The sequence below is a fragment of the Geotrypetes seraphini genome, chromosome 8 (genome assembly GCF_902459505.1).
Source record: "Geotrypetes seraphini chromosome 8, aGeoSer1.1, whole genome shotgun sequence".
Taxonomy (NCBI): domain Eukaryota; kingdom Metazoa; phylum Chordata; class Amphibia; order Gymnophiona; family Dermophiidae; genus Geotrypetes; species Geotrypetes seraphini.
This window is the reverse complement of record NC_047091.1, coordinates 68,777,420-68,793,934: the sequence shown is the minus strand read 5'-3', so window position 1 is coordinate 68,793,934 and position 16,515 is coordinate 68,777,420. Positions and strand designations below refer to the sequence as shown.

General features: G+C 49.8%; 2 protein-coding genes across 12 annotated transcripts in view; one reads left to right on the top strand and one right to left on the bottom strand.

Moving 5' to 3' along the window:
- The window catches only part of CDCA5 (cell division cycle associated 5), a 78,504-nt gene extending 76,509 nt beyond the window's left edge, over nt 1–1,995 (bottom strand). Inside the window, exons 1-2 of one of the 8 annotated variants that reach the window (XM_033956445.1) lie at nt 1,849–1,995; nt 426–493 (exon numbers count right to left, since the gene is read on the bottom strand). In XM_033956445.1, coding sequence (XP_033812336.1) covers nt 426–493; nt 1,849–1,975 — 195 coding nt within the window. In that variant the 5' untranslated portion in view covers nt 1,976–1,995. Of the gene's footprint in view, nt 1–425; nt 494–1,273; nt 1,829–1,848 lie in introns of those variants that run through there. The other 7 variants (XM_033956446.1, XM_033956444.1, XM_033956442.1 and 4 more) reach the window with 7 other exon arrangements.
- Nucleotides 1,700–16,515, top strand: part of ZFPL1 (zinc finger protein like 1) — a 76,837-nt gene continuing 62,021 nt past the window's right edge. The window contains exons 1-2 of one of the 4 annotated variants that reach the window (XM_033956452.1): nt 1,708–2,015; nt 11,454–11,500. The gene's annotated coding sequence lies outside the window, so the exon portion shown is untranslated. Of the gene's footprint in view, nt 2,016–11,453; nt 11,501–16,515 lie in introns of all 4 variants that reach the window. The other 3 variants (XM_033956453.1, XM_033956454.1, XM_033956450.1) reach the window with 3 other exon arrangements.

The window sequence follows — 16,515 nt, the reverse complement described above, 5'->3', positions numbered from 1 at the left end:
ATCCTACACCAGATCCTATACGGAAGCTCAGCAGCCCCTCTCATCCAATTATTCTCTAATGTTTGGTCGACATCAAAAAGAATCCTTAACAGAGTCCAACTAAACCTACCATCCACAAAATACATCCACTACAAATAAATTTTCCACTCTATGCTAACCTATCTGGGTGTAAAAATCTGGAATGACCTACCAGAAGCTATCAGGAAAAAGACAAACTACACTAGATTCAGAAAAAAACTGAAGACTCACCTTTTTGACAACTAACTATCTCAGTTTCTGTATAGCATCCCTTACGTCTAAGTCACTCCTCTTATCTCTCCACGTCCTCTTTCCCTCCCTCTTTGATCTGTCGCCTTGAGCCTCTATAGGTATGAGCGACTCACAAATGGAAGATTAGATTAGGTGCTATGACAAAATATGCTCACCAGGCTATCCAACATCCTGTTCTCTGTCACTGACAGCCTTTCAGATCTCCGTCTGGGAGAAATGTCTTCTGAAAAACAGACATAAGAGAATCATCAGAGACCTTTAGTCATGCAGCTCAAGAAGCATTTTTTTTCTAAGAAAGAATAGGAAAAGGATCCTAAACATTGGTTTTGCAGGATAAAAATTAGGGATACCGGGACTTGGAGTAACTTGCTAGGAGAAGTGTTGATCACCAATGTTATAGATTTTGAACACGCTTACCATCAACAGCTCATACCAGGGGTCCTTTAACTAAGGTGCAGTTAGCCATTTTAGCGCGCGCTAAACGCTAACACGTCCGTTATAGTCCGTGTTAGTATTTAGCATATGCTAAAATGGCTAGCACGCTTAGTAAAAGGACCCCTAAATCTGTTATGATTAAAAGTACAACCAGCTTCTGTAATTTAATAAACTAGAAGCAACAAAATAAGAAGTCTCCAGTCCTAAATCAGTTCTACCACTATTCCAATTCTGCACATAAGTCTGGCAATAACGCTAGAAACCACACACACCCTTTCCTAAACCTTACTTAAAAGTATAGCTTGGCAATTTTTTGCCTGATTTTTTTTTTTAATTGTCCTTACCATAAGCAGCCATACATCACATTACTAGGGGGTGCAAAAGCAAAACAAATTTGGGATTTAGCAGAGACATAGAAATTTGGTTTCTTTTTGCATACAACCAGGAAAGAAAAAAAAAAAAAAGGGCAGAAACGCCTCCAATAAGCTAAAGTACAGAACTCCGTTGGCTCTCCAGGATAAGGGCCATTTATGCCGAAGTAGGAAGAAGGAGTGAGGGGTCCTCTCACCCGTAGTGGCCTGACCACCCCCGGAGGGGGAGCGCTGGCTACGTCTGGACATGGTGCCTCCTCTGTCTACAGCCACAAGGCGGGAAAATGATCTCAAAAGCTTGGCCGAGTCCCCAAAATCCGTTGGCAGCGGCTGCTACTTCTGCAGAAGGCAATGAGAACAATACCCACCAGAAATTACCACTCCAACGGAGCCAATGCACACAGCGCTCACCAAATAACCATACAACCTAAGATAAGGGCCAAAGTAGGAATCCAGAGATTCGAATCGAGCGCCAAGGCAAAAGCTCCGCCCTTTCCAACCGGATATTACGTCAACGAGGCAAAAACCCAATAGGAACGCCCAGATCTTCCATTTTAAGTGAGGGCAAAAAAAAAAAGGAGACGAATCTAGAGCCATATTGCAAAGCAGTCAGCTGCTTTTTCGCCATTAAAACACATTAAGCTTATTTATATCGTTTACAATTCTGGAACTATACATCTGCGACTCATCTGTGTATTGTCATTTGTAAAAACTGCATGTTTACTCTCTCCCGACTAACTACCGCAATTCGCGAGGGAGGGCGGATACGCACCTTCGAGGGGCTTGATGGCGCAGCTGGCGTCATCACGGCGGTGGCGCGTGCGCCGTGGTCCCGGAAGAGGCGTCGTGGCAGTGACAGTGGAAGGAGGTGGCAGAGAGCTAGTAGTGTTTGCTTTCATGGCTGTGAGATGCTGGGCCTAGCTACTGCTGGACTTGGGGGTGAGTCCGAGGGCCGAATGGGTGGGGCACCACCTAACCTTTGTTAATAATAATGTAAAGAATGGATGAGAAAACAAATTTGAAGGCCTAGCCCTCCCAGTATATGCTGGGATTTGTAGTGAAATGTTTATTCTTAGGTGAAGTACACAAGTGCCAGTATACACCAGTGAGAGAGCGGTGAAGGGCTAAAACCAGGGCTTGCTTACTCTGGGCAGTTGTCTTCCTAATCTGTTAAAATTCTTTGAAAGTGTTAACTCTGGGATGATGATAAGCTGCTTAGTATAGCCTATGTTTTGATTTTTTTAGAAAATTTATCAAGAAAGAATCTTGAGGAAGTTTAAAAGTTATGGTGTAGGAGAGAGTCTCCTGTCCTGGATTGGTGTCTGATGTAACTGTGGTTCTCAACCTTTTTTTCAATCAAGGCACACTTGATGGATGATGCTGGCAGAAGTAACACACAGCATACATGATCCTCACAGACCTTTACTCTGACACAGTATGGCAGTTTTTATGAATTAAATATAAATTTGCTCTACATCTAGCCGCAGATCAGAACTAGCTCATTTCTCTACAGTGGTATAACCCATTCAAGTTGTGTTGTGCACTCACCCCCTATCAGACAGTTGATTTGCATTACAGCATTTTCTCTTGCCTCTAAGCACAGTCCAGCATCTCTCCCTTCCCAGTTCCACAAAGCTCTGCAATTCCACTGCCCCCAGGACTTTCTGTCTAACCATCCTACCCTTCACAAAACAGGAAGCTGTGTCAGAAGGGGCAGGACAGTTTAGAGAAAAAGGCCTGATGGGGCCAGATGGTGTACATCCAGGCAGGGCTCTGGAGTCGTGGGTACCTGGAGTCGAAGTCGTGGGTACCAGAAACTGAGGAGTTGAAGGATTTATCTACCGACTCCACAGCCCTGCATCCAAGGGTGCTGAAAGAACTCAGGGAAGTTCTGGTGACTCTGCTGACTGACCTTTTCAATGAGTCTCTAGAGTCGAGAGTAGTACAGGAGGACTTAAGAAGGGCAGATGTGGAAGTAAGGAAGAAGCAGGGAATTAGAGGCCAGTAAGTCTGACTTCTGTGGTAAGCAAATTAATGAAAACACTTTAAAAACAGAGAACGGTGAATTTTCTTGAATCCTGTGGATTCACTAGAGGTAGGTTTTGTCAGACAAATCTGATCAATTTCTTTGACTGGGTGACCAGATAATTGAATAGAGGATGTGCGCTAGATATGGTGTATTTAGATTTTAGCAAAGCCTTTGACAGTGTTCCACACAGATGTCTAATAAATAAACTGAGTGCCATCAGAATGGGTCCCAAAGTGACGGACTGGGTCAAGAACTGGTTGAGTGGAAAGCGACAGAAGGTAGTGATAAATGGATATTGTTCTGAGGAAAGGGATATTACATGTGGTGTGCCTCAAGGTTCTGTTCTTGGGCCTGTTCTTTTTAACATTTTTGTAAACGATATTGCTGAAGGGTTGTCGGGTAAGATTTGCCTCTTTGCAGATGATACCATGCCGGATGGTGTGAATAACACGAAGAAAGACCAGGCGAAGCTTGAAGAATGAATGGTCTGAAATTTGGCAGCTATAATTTTATGCTAAGAAATGCAAGGTCATGCATTTGGGCTGCAAAAACCAGAGGGAACAGTACAGTTTAGGAGGTGAAGAACTTATGTGCACAACAGAAGAGCGGGACTTGGGAATGATTGTATGTGATGATCTTAAGGTGGCCAAACAGGTTGAAAAGTTGACAGTGAAAGCTAGAAGGATGCTAGGGTGCATAGGGAGAGGTATGGCCAGTAGGAAAAAGGAGGTATTGATGCCCCTGTATATCTCATTTAGAATATTGTGTACAATTCTGGAGGCCGCACCTTCAAAAAGATATAAAAAGGATGGAGTCGGTCCAGAGGAAGGTTAAATACCTACGTGATGTAAATGTACATGAACAGAGTCTCTTTCATTTCAAAGGAAGCTCCGGAATGAGAGGGCATAAGATGAAGTTAAGTGATAGGCTGCGAAGTAATCTAAGGAAATACCTTTTTAAAAAAAGGGTAGTAGATGCGTGGAGACAGAGACTGTGTCTGATTTCAAGAAAACCTGGAATAGGCACGTGGGATCTCTTAGAAAGAGGAAGAGATAATGGTTATTGTGGATGGGCAGACTGGATGGGCCATTTGGCCTTTATCTGCCATCATGTTACTATGTAACCTATGATTGCCGCTACCCAGGCGAAGACTGGAGGTGATGGGGGGAGAGGGATGTACTCCCTGTTAAAAATTCCTGGCTATGCCACTGTTTCTCAATGAAAGTTACAGAATAAAACCCAAAAATTCTGATTTTCATGTCATCTGAGTAATAGCAACATAAATCTGTCTGTTTCCAAGCAAATTGTGAAATAATCCAAAACCTGAAAAAATTGTAATTGTAATTAGCAGGGCTAATTCCTATGATTCAAATAATATGGACCCAGAGGAGTGGTTGCTGTTCCAGAAGGCCTTCAACAGCATTGTGTATTGATAGGGGACATCTGTTCAATCTGATGGTGTCGGCAGTCAACAGAAAAGTCTCTCTTCTTCAGATGAAGATTCGAGTTTGGAAGCACTGGCACTATCACTCTAGTACAGGGGTAGGCAATTCCAGTCCTCAAGAGCCGGAGCCAGGTCAGGTTTTCAGGATATCCACAATGAATATGTATGAGATGGATTTGCATGCACTGCCTCCTTGAGATGCAAATCTATCTCATGCATATTTATTGTGGATATCCTGAAAACCTGACCTGGCTCCAGCTCTCGAGGACCGGAATTGCCTACCCCTGTTCTAGTACAAATATGGCCAGAGAGAGGGCTCATGATAAGCCATGTCATTCACAGAACAGAGTTGTACCTGGGTTTGGTTATCCTAGTTGCTCCAGATTGGCCATGGTTCGTGGATCTGGTTCATCTACTAAGGGACAAGTGTCTCAAACTGCTTCTTCATCCGACTTTTATTTTGCAGGATCCAGTTTCCCTAGAAAATCTGGAACACTGTGGGCTTATGGCATGGGTCTTGAGAGCACAGCCTTAGCACACAAGGCCTACTCGGAGGTGGTTAAGGCTACTCTTCTAAGATCTAAGAAACCAACAACTGTGGTGATTTTTGCTAAGGCTTGGAAAACCTTTCAGCGCTCCGCTGTCAGTGGTCCTAGCGTTTCTTCAGGATGGTCTAGAAAAAGGCCTGGAATTGATTCCCTCAAAGTATAGGTGGCAGGCCTCTTATGCTTTAGGACTCTAGTGGAGAAAGTTTCTTTGGCTTCTCATTCTGATGTAACCAGATTTATCCCAGGACAAGCAGGCATGATATTCTCACATGTGGGTGACGTCATCTACGGAGCCCCGATGCGGACAGCTTTTCAAGCAAACTTGATTGAAGATTCAAGTTTGCTGTGCTGCACCACGCATGTGTGCCTCCTGCTCCACTAGAGGGCGCAAAATCCGCCTGGACAAAATCCGCGGAGCCAAGAAGTCCTGTATTTCTTAGGCTCTGCCCCATGTGCCTTCTTGCACCGCGATTTCTTATTTTAAATTAGTTGGAAGTCGCTGTGCGCCTGTTTATTGTTTTATTATTTGTTCCTGCTACCGAATCGTGAAGTCGCAGTTCGTTTTTGGCCGCCCGGGGGCTCCCGGGTTGTCGTGGCCTCCCTGGCCGCGGCCTATTTTCTGTCCGGGTTTAAAAAGTGCACCCGGTGCGAGCGTCTGCTTTCGCTTACCGACCCGCATCGTTGGTGCATCAGGTGTTTGGGTGCTGATCATCCCACCGAGTCCTGTCCCCGGTGTGCCACTTTCCAAAACTGGGCGCTCCGTCGGCGTAAGGCCAGGATGGCGGACCTTTTTGCAGTCGACCAGACCTCGGCCTCGAAGTCAGCCCTGGCCTTGACCTCGGCCTCGGCTCCCTCGGCCCCGCCTCGAGACTCGACCCTGAAGACCTCGGGTTCCCTGAAGTCCTCGGCTCCGGGTAAGTCCCCACTTCCTTCCTCAGGTTCCGCATCAGCGAAGAAGCCAGCCTCGGGGACGCCGGCCTGGCATGGTGGAACCTCCTTGCCTTCGGTCCCGGCAAAGTCCTCTAAATCTTCTGGCCGTGCCTCCACCACACGGGAATACTCTGATACGAGGTCGCCCCCGGTGGAGTGCACTCCGGCCTCGGACATGCCCTCGATGCTGTCCATGCCGGTATTTCAGGACATGCTCCGGGCGATGATATTGTCGGAGCTGTCCGCGGCCCTCGCTCACCTTACTCCGGCCCCGACCTCGCGTGCGCCGGACCAGCCTGAGCCTCGCGTCGAAGTACCTCGGGGCAAGATGCGCCGATCGTCCTCGGATTGCTCGCTGAGGTCTTCAAGGCGTTCTTCCCCCATGGGGCTCCGCGGGGCGAAACGCCGCTCGAAGCATACCAAGACCTCGAGCCGGCGGAGTTCGAAGAAACCCCGGAGTTAGCCTCCCCGACACCTCGCTCCGGGGGACGGCTCAAGGTGGCGGAGTTGTCGCTCACCAATCCTCGCCTCTTGTTAACTCCCCCTCAGTCCGGGGGTCCGGTCCGAGGCTCCAGGCTTTCGCCGAGGGAGTTCAGGGAGAGGTCTCCGACCCGCCGTCGGTCAGTGCCCCTTACCCCGGCGGCGTCCCCGAGGGGCTCCTCGAGGCGGCGCAGATCCTCTACCTCGGAGCGCTTTCACAGCGTTTCCCCAGTCTCGGATAGAGGGTCTGAGTGTGAGCCTCGCTACTCGAGGGAAGCTTCTCCTTCCTTTTCAGCAAGACGGAGGTCTCGTTACCCGTCCCCGCATGGGGCTACGGGAACGTCCCACCCTTCTTTTACGAGGTTCGTCCAGGACATGGGACGCGCCCTTGACTTGGACCTCCAATCGGACTCGAGGTTTTCCAAGGAGTAACTGGCGGAGCTGGATATGCCCTCTCCGCCCCGGGAGTCCCTCAGGCTCCCGTTGAACCCTGTGCTCCGGCAGACCTTCATTAGGAACCTCGTGACTGCCTACATGGTGACGGCTGTCCCCTCTAAAATGGAGTCAAAATACCGTACGGTACCCTGTCCGGGGTTTGAGCAGCCACAGCTCTCTCACCAATCGCTGTTGGTGGAATCTTCATTGAAAAAGGCTCACCCCTCCCGGGTCTCCGTTGCGGTCCCTCCGGGGCGCGAGGGCAGGACCCTGGACAAATTTGGGCGCCGTCTGTACCAGAACTCTATGATGGCCTCTAGAGTGCTGAACTACACGTTCACTTTTTCATCATATCTTAAACATCTGCTTGGGCTGCTGAGCGCCTTCGCGACGGATTTGCCAGCCTCTCGCCGAGGGGCGTATGGCCTCCTACTAGAGGATTTTTCTAGAATCCGTCTCCACCTGTTTCATGCAGCTTACGACGGCTTTGAGCTTTCCTCGAGGGTCGCTGCCTTTGCTGTGGCCATGCGCCGGCTGGCGTGGCTGCGCCTGGTCGACATGGACCCCAACCTCCAGGACCGGTTGGCTAATCTTCCTTGTGTCGGTAAGGAACTCTTTGACGACACTATTGAAGCGGCTACAAAACGCTTGTCGGAGCATGAGCGGTCGTTCGCCTCCCTCGTGCGTCCTAAGCCGGCCGCTTCTCGTCCCCTACGGGGCACGCCTCGCCGTTACCCGCAAAAGTCCACCCCGGCTTTTTCTAGACCTCCACCTAGGCGTCAGCAGGCTCATTCTAGGGCATTGTCGAAATCCCAGCCGACTGCCCCTGCCAAGCCGTCTCCGTCCTTTTGACGGGATGCGCGGATGGGGGCTGGCCCTCTCTGCGCCACCGTCAGGCCTTCTTCCCATCGGGGGCCGCCTGCGAGCCTTTTACCCTCGTTGGGAGTCCATCACGTCGGACGCTTGGGTCCTTGGCGTGATCTCATCCGGGTACTCTCTCAACTTTCGGGAGATCCCTCCCGACAGCCCTCCGAGCGCGTGTCCTCCCAATCGGACGCAGTTGTCCCTCCTTCTCTCGGAGGCTCGAGACCTTCTTCGCCTGCGGGCGGTGGAAGTGGTCCCCCCCTGCCAACGGGGGCAAGGGTTTTACTCCCGTTACTTCCTGGTACCGAAGAAGACGGGAGACCTGCGCCCGATTCTGGACCTGAGACGCCTCAACAAGTTTCTGGTACGGGAAAAGTTTTGGATGCTTTCCCTTCCGATTCTTTACCATCTACTCGACGAGGGCGATTGGCTCTGCTCCCTCGATCTGAAGGAGGCCTACACACACGTTCCGGTGCATCCCGCTTATCGCATATTCCTGCGCATTCAGGTGGGAGACCTGCATCTACAATATCGGGTCCTCCCCTTTGGCCTGGCCTCGTCTCCTCGGGTCTTCACAAAGTGTCTCGTGGTGGTCGCAGCTGCCTTGCGTTCTCAGGGTCTTCAGGTATTCCCCTACCTGGACGACTGGCTGATCAAGGCTCCGTCCAGGGAGGGGGTTATCTCAGCGACCCAACAGACTATTATTTACCTTCAAGGTCTGGGGTTCGAGGTAAACTTCCCAAAATCCCAGCTGTGCCCCTCTCAGTCCTTACAGTTCATCGGGGCCGTGCTGGACACGGTTCATCTCCGTGCCTTCCTTCCTCCTCCACGTCTGGAGGCATTGGTAAATCTGAGTCGACAAATCTCAATGCTGGACTCGGTCCCAGCACGACGAATGATGACACTTCTGGACCATATGGCCTCTACCGTCCATGTCACTCCCTTCGCCCGTCTCCATCTGCGGATTCCGCAATGGACCTTGGCCTCTCAATGGCGTCAGGATCGAGGCTCGATCAACCGTCCCGTGACAGTGACTCCTTCCTTGCAATCGAGGGAGCAGATCACTCCGTTGGTGGGCCGACTCTTCGAATCTTTCCAACGGTTTACTCTTTCTCGCCCCTCCACACCACAAGGTCCTCACCACAGACTTGTCGGAGTACGCTTGGGGAGCTCATCTGGATGGTCTACGCACTCAGGGGATGTGGTCAGCAGAGGATCGTCGCTGTCACATCAACGTGCTGGAGCTTCGGGCCATCTATCTCGCCGCTGTGGCCTTTCAACATCTGCTTCACGACCAGGTGGTTCTCGTCCGTACGGACAACCAGGTGGCGATGTATTATGTCAACAAACAAGGTGGGACAGGGTCCTGGTCCCTCTGTCAGGAGGCTCTCCGTCTCTGGGAGTGGGCGGTGTCCCACAACATCTTCCTTCGAGCAGTTTACATATAAGGGGAGCGAAATTGTCTGGCGGACAGGCTCAGTCGCCTCCTCCAGCCGCACGAGTGGTCCCTGCATTCTCAGGTCTTGCGACAAGTGTTCGACAGGTGGGGGACGACTCAGATAGATCTGTTCGCCTCCCCCCTCAATCACAAACTGCCTCTCTTTTGTTCCCGGATATACTCCCTGGACCGTCTCGAGGCCGACGCCTTCCTCCTGGATTGGGAGGGGAGATTCCTGTACGCGTTTCCGCCTTTCCCTCTGATTCTGCGGACGCTGGTCCATCTCAAATTGGTGCGGGCCACTCTGATCTTGATTGCTCCTCGGTGGCCCCGCCAGCCTTGGTTTTCCCTACTACTTCAACTCAGTGTTCGAGAACCTCTGCTTCTGCCTGTGTTTCCCTCTCTACTATCTCAGAGTCGGGGTTCACTGTTACATCCCAATCTTCAGTCTCTTCATCTGACTGCTTGGTTTCTTTCCTCCTGACTTCTCTCCCTGTATCTCAGTCGATCAGGGAGGTATTGGAGGCCTCTCGGAAGGTCTCGACTAGAATCTGCTATTCCCAGAAGTGGACTAGATTCTCGTCCTGGGGTTCCTCTCACCGCCAGGACCCGGTGTCGGTCCCTGTGTCTTTGGTTCTGGAGTATTTGCTTCATTTATCTCACTCTGGCCTGAAGACCAATTCCATTCGAGTACATCTTAGTGCAATTGCTGCCTTTCATCAGCCCCTGGAGGGGAAGGCTCTTTCACTTCATCCCTTGGTCTCTCGTTTCATGAAGGGTCTTTTGAATGTTCATCCTCCTCTCAAACCTCCCCCTGTGGTTTGGGATCTTAATGTGGTTCTGGCTCAACTCATGAAACCTCCGTTTGAGCCTCTGGACAAATGTCATCTTAAATTTCTCACTTGGAAGGTGATTTACCTGCTTGCCCTCACTTCCGCTCGGCGGGTTAGTGAGCTGCAGGCGCTGGTGGCGGATCCGCCTTTCACTGTATTCCATCATGACAAGGTGGTTCTCCACACTCATCCTAAGTTTTTGCCTAAAGTGGTGTCTGATTTCCATCTCAATCAGTCCATTGTTTTGCCCTTGTTTTTTCCCAAGCCCCACTCTCATCCCGGAGAGGTGGCGCTACACACTCTTGACTGTAAGAGAGCGTTGGCCTTTTACCTTCAACGCACTCAGTCTCATCGGACAGTTCCACAATTGTTTTTGTCCTTCGACCCTAATCGGTTGGGTCACCCAGTTTCCAAGTGCACCTTGTCCAACTGGTTGGCTGCTTGTATTTCTTTTTGCTACGCTCAGGCTGGTCTCGCACTGCATGGTCGAGTAACGGGACATAGGGTTCGAGCGATGGCAGCTTCTGTAGCTTTTCTCCGGTCCACGCCTATTGAGGAAATCTGCAAGGCTGCCATGTGGTCTTCGGTTCATACTTTCACCTCCCACTACTGTCTGGATACACTGTCCAGGAGCGATGGCCGTTTTGGCCAATCAGTATTGCGTAATCTGTTTTCTTAAACTGCCAACTTCCCTCCATCCCTTCTCAGTTAGCTTGGAGGTCACCCACATGTGAGAATATCATGCCTGCTTGTCCTGGGATAAAGCACAGTTACTTACCGTAACAGGTGTTATCCAGGGATAGCAGGCATATATTCTCACAACCCGCCCGCCTCCCCGAGGTTGGCTTCTTTGCTGGTTATGTGAACTGGAGACCACGAGGAGGGGATGCGCCCTCTAGTGGAGCAGGAGGCACACATGCGTGGTGCAGCACAGCAAACTTGAATCTTCAATCAAGTTTGCTTGAAAAGCTGTCCGCATCGGGGCTCCGTAGATGATGTCATCCACATGTGAGAATATATGCCTGCTGTCCCTGGCTAACACCTGTTACGGTAAGTAACTGTGCATTTTGAAGGGTGTTGTGCGGCCATTCCCATATTGGAACCTTAACATTGTGTTGCATGCTCTCGCCAAGGCCCAGTACGAGCCCTTGCAAGAGGCATCACTGATGGATTTTACTGTTAAGATGTTTTTTTTCTGATAGCTATCACCTCAGCGAGAAGGGACTCGGAGCTGCAGACTCTGTCATGCAGAGAAACTTTCCTCCAGTTTACGGAGGCAGGAGTCTTGTTACGTATGGTACCTTCCTTTCTGCCAAAAGTGGTCTCAGATTTTCATGTAAATCAGGAAGTCCGACTACCTATGTTCCATTCCACAGGTTTGAAGAAAAAGGACAAGGTCTTGGCATTGCCAGATTACCTCAAGGTAATGAATGATTTTCGTGTCTCAGATCATCTTTTTGTACTAATGAGTCCTAACTGCCTGGGGAAGCTGGAGTCTAAGGCTTCCATTTCAAGATGGATTTGTATGGCGATTTCAGCATCTATTGGGTGTGGTAAGCAACCAATAATTTTCTTTGAAAGCACACACTACCAGGAGTGTGGCTTCTTTATGGGCAGAATCCCAGGCAGTTCCACCCAAGTTGATTTGTAGGGTGGCTACATGGTTTATCCTCTATACTTCCATAAAATTTTACAGGGTGGATGTGGTGACACAACTGGATGCTGCTTTTTGGTCCTTGGTACTAGCAGCAGGCTCAACTGCCCTGCCCTAGACTCAGGGGACTGCTTTGATACGTCCCACTGGTTCAATATTCAAATGCCTTTTATATTAAAAGGGAAGATTAGATTCTTATCCTTGATAATCTTCTCTAGTAGAAAGGCACATGAGTATTGATGGCTTGGCCTGTAAAATTTCAATTAGCCTGCTTGCTGTCTTGGACAAGTTTGTATTTCCAGATGTTTGGGCTCTATTGTCAGGTCCAAAGAGTGATCAGATACCTCTCTATTGTGAAGAGGCAAGTGAGAGGCTGTAAGTATTCCATAAGTATTAGTGCTAGTTGCATGTAGGTAAGTGGCTTGTTCGTTTCCACCTTGTTTAAAGCTAAGTTCCTATTGAAATTGGTTTGTTTATTGTAATCATTGCAGAGCAAAACAGAATTAGCTTTCTCGGGGAAGTCACTGTACTAGAGAATGACATGGGGACAATTTTGTCCCCGTCCCCACAGGAACTCAATTTCCTCATCCTGCCCCCGTGAGTTCTGTCTCTGTCCCTGCCCCATTCCTGTAAACTCTGCTTTAAATGCACAATCCTCGTCCTGCCCCCGTGAGTTCTGTCGCTGCCCCTGCCCCAGCCCCAGCCCCATTCCTGTAAGCTCTGCCTTAACCGCACAATCCTCGTCCTGCCCCCGTGAGTTCTGTCGCTGTCCCTGCCTCATTCCTGTAAGCTCTGCCTTAACCGCACAAGCCTCGAACACTTACGATTTTAAAGTGTTTGAGGCTTGTGCACATGAGGATGGGGCAGGGACAGGAAAAGAACTCGCGGAATTGGGATAGGAAAATGAGTTCCCGCGGGGATGTGGAAAAATTTGTCCTTGGGTCATTCTCTTCCCTGTATCCCTCATGTTTTTTTTGCCCTGTTTATAGTGGGTTTTCAACTGCTTTGGTATAAACTGAGGAACTACATCACAGCTCATTGATGCAGACAGAGCCTGAAATTGCAGATGAAAGAAATTCCTGAAAATGTCTTAACACCATGAATACCTTCCTTCTTCCCAACTCACCGATACTACATGATCTACTCTTTATCTTCACTAGAAATGACCAGTGATCTTCTTTTGTAATCCACCTTCTATAACTCTTTTGTAATCCGCCTTGAACCCCAAGGTAATGTGGAATAGAAATCTCTCATGATTAAAGAAACAATAGAAATAGGAATAGAAACAGGAATAGAAACAACTCATGATTAAAGGAGAATAACCCACTGGTTCAAAACCCATATGCTTTTTTACTAGAAAGGAGATTATTGAGCTAAGAACTTAATCTTCCCTTACTACATGTCTACCTTTTCACTGTTGTTCTTGGCAACCAAACCCTGTGGCCTCTTCTACAGGGTTCCAGCATTGCCCCCTCCCTCCTTCCCTATACCTTTTAGCCCAGAATCTTCTCTCTCTGTCTGTGACTCTGTCTTTCTCTCCCCCACACTTGTAGCACAGCATCTCCTCGCTCTCTCTCTCCCCCACACTTGTAGCACAGCATCTCCTCGCTCTCTCTCTCCCCCACACTTGTAGGGAGATAGCATCTCTCTGTCTTCCCTCTCTTCTCCACTCCTGTGATTCAGCATCTCCCTGATTCCTCCCACTTCTCTACCCTTATGATCCAGCATTTTCTTCTGTCTCCTCCCCTTTCCCTATCTGCTTTCCCTAACCCTCCACTCCTATGGTCCAGCAAATACCTTTCCTCTCTCTTTTCTCCTCTAATCCTAGGCTGCAGCAGTTCCCTGTCCCTCCCTTTACCTCCACCCTTATGGTTCAGCAACTCCTTGTCTCTCTCCCCTTCCCACCCCCTCCCCCAAAGTTCTTCAGCATTCAGTAGTTCAGATGGGAGAGAGGCAGCAGGAGACTTGACTACACTAACTCTAATGCCGTGCTTCTTGGGTTATATAGGCAGCAAACTAGTAAGCTTTCACTCCCAGTGGTTCTGCATACCCTAAGTGAAAGCCTACTAAGCACAGTTTGCTGCTGGGTTACCCAGGGAAAGAGTACAGCATCGGGGTTTGTGTAGCAACAACTCCTAAGGTCGAGCTGCGTTTCCTGCAACTGCTCTCTCCTTCAAGCCCCTGCTGTTTGTGCTTATGATACACTGGTTGAGAACTGCTGATTTAAGGATAGAAAACAGTAGGTAATATTTCCAATGAGAGCGCTGAATAGTAGAGTACCCCTGGGGGCTTGCACCGTTATCAGGGTTTTATCTAATTCATTAATGACCTGAAAAAAAAGGGAATAGGTTTTTTTTAAAGTACATGTGTAACATCTACTAATTTGATTACTAGTAGGAGAACTTTGCCTGAGCAGGGAGCCAAACATCTAAATGGATTTAGACAATACACTTAAATCTTCTGCCCAGTGTGTAGTGGCAGCTGAAAAAGCAAACAGGATGCTATGAATTTTTAGGAAAAGATGGAAAATAAGACCAAGAATATTATTATGCCTCTCTATCGTTCCATGGTTCAATCTCACCTTGAATATTGTGTTCAATTCTGGTGTCTGTATCTCAAAAAAGATTTCCAGTGCAATATTCTACACCAGGAGTGGGCAAACTTTTTGACCCGTGGGCCACATTGAGTTCTTAAATTTGACAGAGGGGCCGGGGGGGGGGCGCAGCGGGGGGCACGCCAGGGAGGTCTAATGCTGCAGGAGGAAACAGCACTCTCACAGCTGCCAACTGCTGAATCCTCGTAAATTTTCTTTTTGCGCATTGTGCCTCCTTCCTATGTCCTTGGTGCCCCTTCCTATGTCCTTAGTGCCCCAGAGCCTCCTTCCTATATCCTTAGTGCCCCAGTGCCTCCTTCTTATGTCCTTAGTGCCCGGTGCCTCCTTCCTATGCCCCCAATGCCTCCTTCCTATGTCCTTAGTGCCCCAGTGCCTCCTTCTTATGTCCTTAGTGCCCGGTGCCTCCTTCCTATGCTCCCAGTGCCTCCGTCCTATGTCCTTAGTGCCCCAGTGCCTCCTTCCTATGTCCTTAGTGCCCCAGTGCCTCTTTCCTATATCATTGGTGCCCCTTCCTCTGTTCTTAGTGCCCCAGTGCCTCCTTCCTATGCCCCCGGTGCCTCCTTCCTATGTCCTTAGTGCCCCGGTGCCTCCTTCCTATGCCCCCAGTGCCTCCTTCTTATGTCCTTAGTGCCCCGGTGCCTCCTTCCTATGCCCTCAGTGCCTCCTTCCTATGTCCTTAGTGCACTAGTTCCTCCTTCCTATGCCCCCAGTGCCTCCTTCCTAAGTCCGTGGTGCCCCAGTGCCTCCTTCCTAAGTCCATGGTGCCCCAGTGCCTCCTTCCTATGCCCCCAGTGCCTCCTTCTATGTCCTTAGTGCCCCAGTGCCTCCTTCCTATGCCACCAGTGTATCCTTTTTATGTCCTTAGTGCCCCCCCCCCCAAGCCGACCTGCACCAGCTACACCAGGGGTGTCCAACCTTTTGGCTTCCCCGGGCCGCATTGGCTGAAAAATTTTTTAAGGGGCAGCAGAGGAAAACACTGCATCGCCCTTGACCGGGGCCGTCCAAAATACTTCACAGGGCCACAGGTTTGGACACCCCTGAGCTACACTTAATTACTTCCCGCTATCCCCCAATGCCGCACCAAAGCCTGCCTGCTCCCAAGCCAACCCACTGCCGATTCCTTCTCCCCTCCTGGTCCTGCACCCGCCCATCTGTCTGTCCGCTTGCTTGCTCCTCGCCCGTCCGCTTACCACCACTGCTCGCCCACTATATTTACTTACAGCCCCACTGGTGCCGCAATGAAGGGAAGAGAAGGGCCAGGTGCATACCCACAAGCCTTCTCCTGACGTCAATTCTGACATAGGAGAGAAGGTCCGGGCCAGCCAATCCTGAACCTTCTCTCCAGTGTCAGAATTGACATCTGGAGAAGGCTTGTGGGTACGCGCCCGGCCCTTCCCTTCATTGTGGCACCAGCGGGGCTTTAAGTAAAAATAGCGGGTGAGCGACAGCTGCGAGCAGACAGATGGGCGGCCCTTGTACCACGTATTTAGAAACCCTGTCTTACGCTGCAGACAAGGGCAAACTACAGACACCGGATTTGGCCCGTGGGTCGTAGTTTTCCCATGTCTATTCTAGACAGATGGGTAATATTCCTATAACCACATGCATCTGCAGAAGGAATCCACTCCAGATTTTTCATCTTGCCTCTGCTGTACTTCACTAGGCTCCGGTGTCCCTGCTCCTTCAGTTAGAGTGAGTGTTACATTTGTTTGTCAAGGACTCACCCTCCTCAGGCTAACACCTGGGTCCCCAGGTTCCTTACCTGAGCTGGCATGAGGCCTTGCTAATGAAGAGTGATACCTGCTCACCGCAGGTCCCTTTCCCTATCTACTATGGTACCTTCTCTGATTCTTGGTACGTGGGGCTTTGCAGTAGCCTTTTAGTTGCAGGGGGAGAGCAGCAGTGAGAACAGTAGCTGGCAGGTTCCTGTGCAGGACAGCTGAGGCCGATTTTTTTTTTTTTTTTTTTTTTTTTTCCTCGGCCACTCGCCACCATTTTGAGTTGGAGGTCAGCTAGGGCAATCGGCTTCTGTAAGTAAGCCGCTTTTGCGGTTTCATTTGGGAGACAGCTTATTTTGGCGCATTTTGGGGGAATACTCAATACAGCACGGCGGTGTTATCGGATGCCCTGGTGAACCAGGGGTTGGTGAAAATTTCGGGGGCCGAGCACA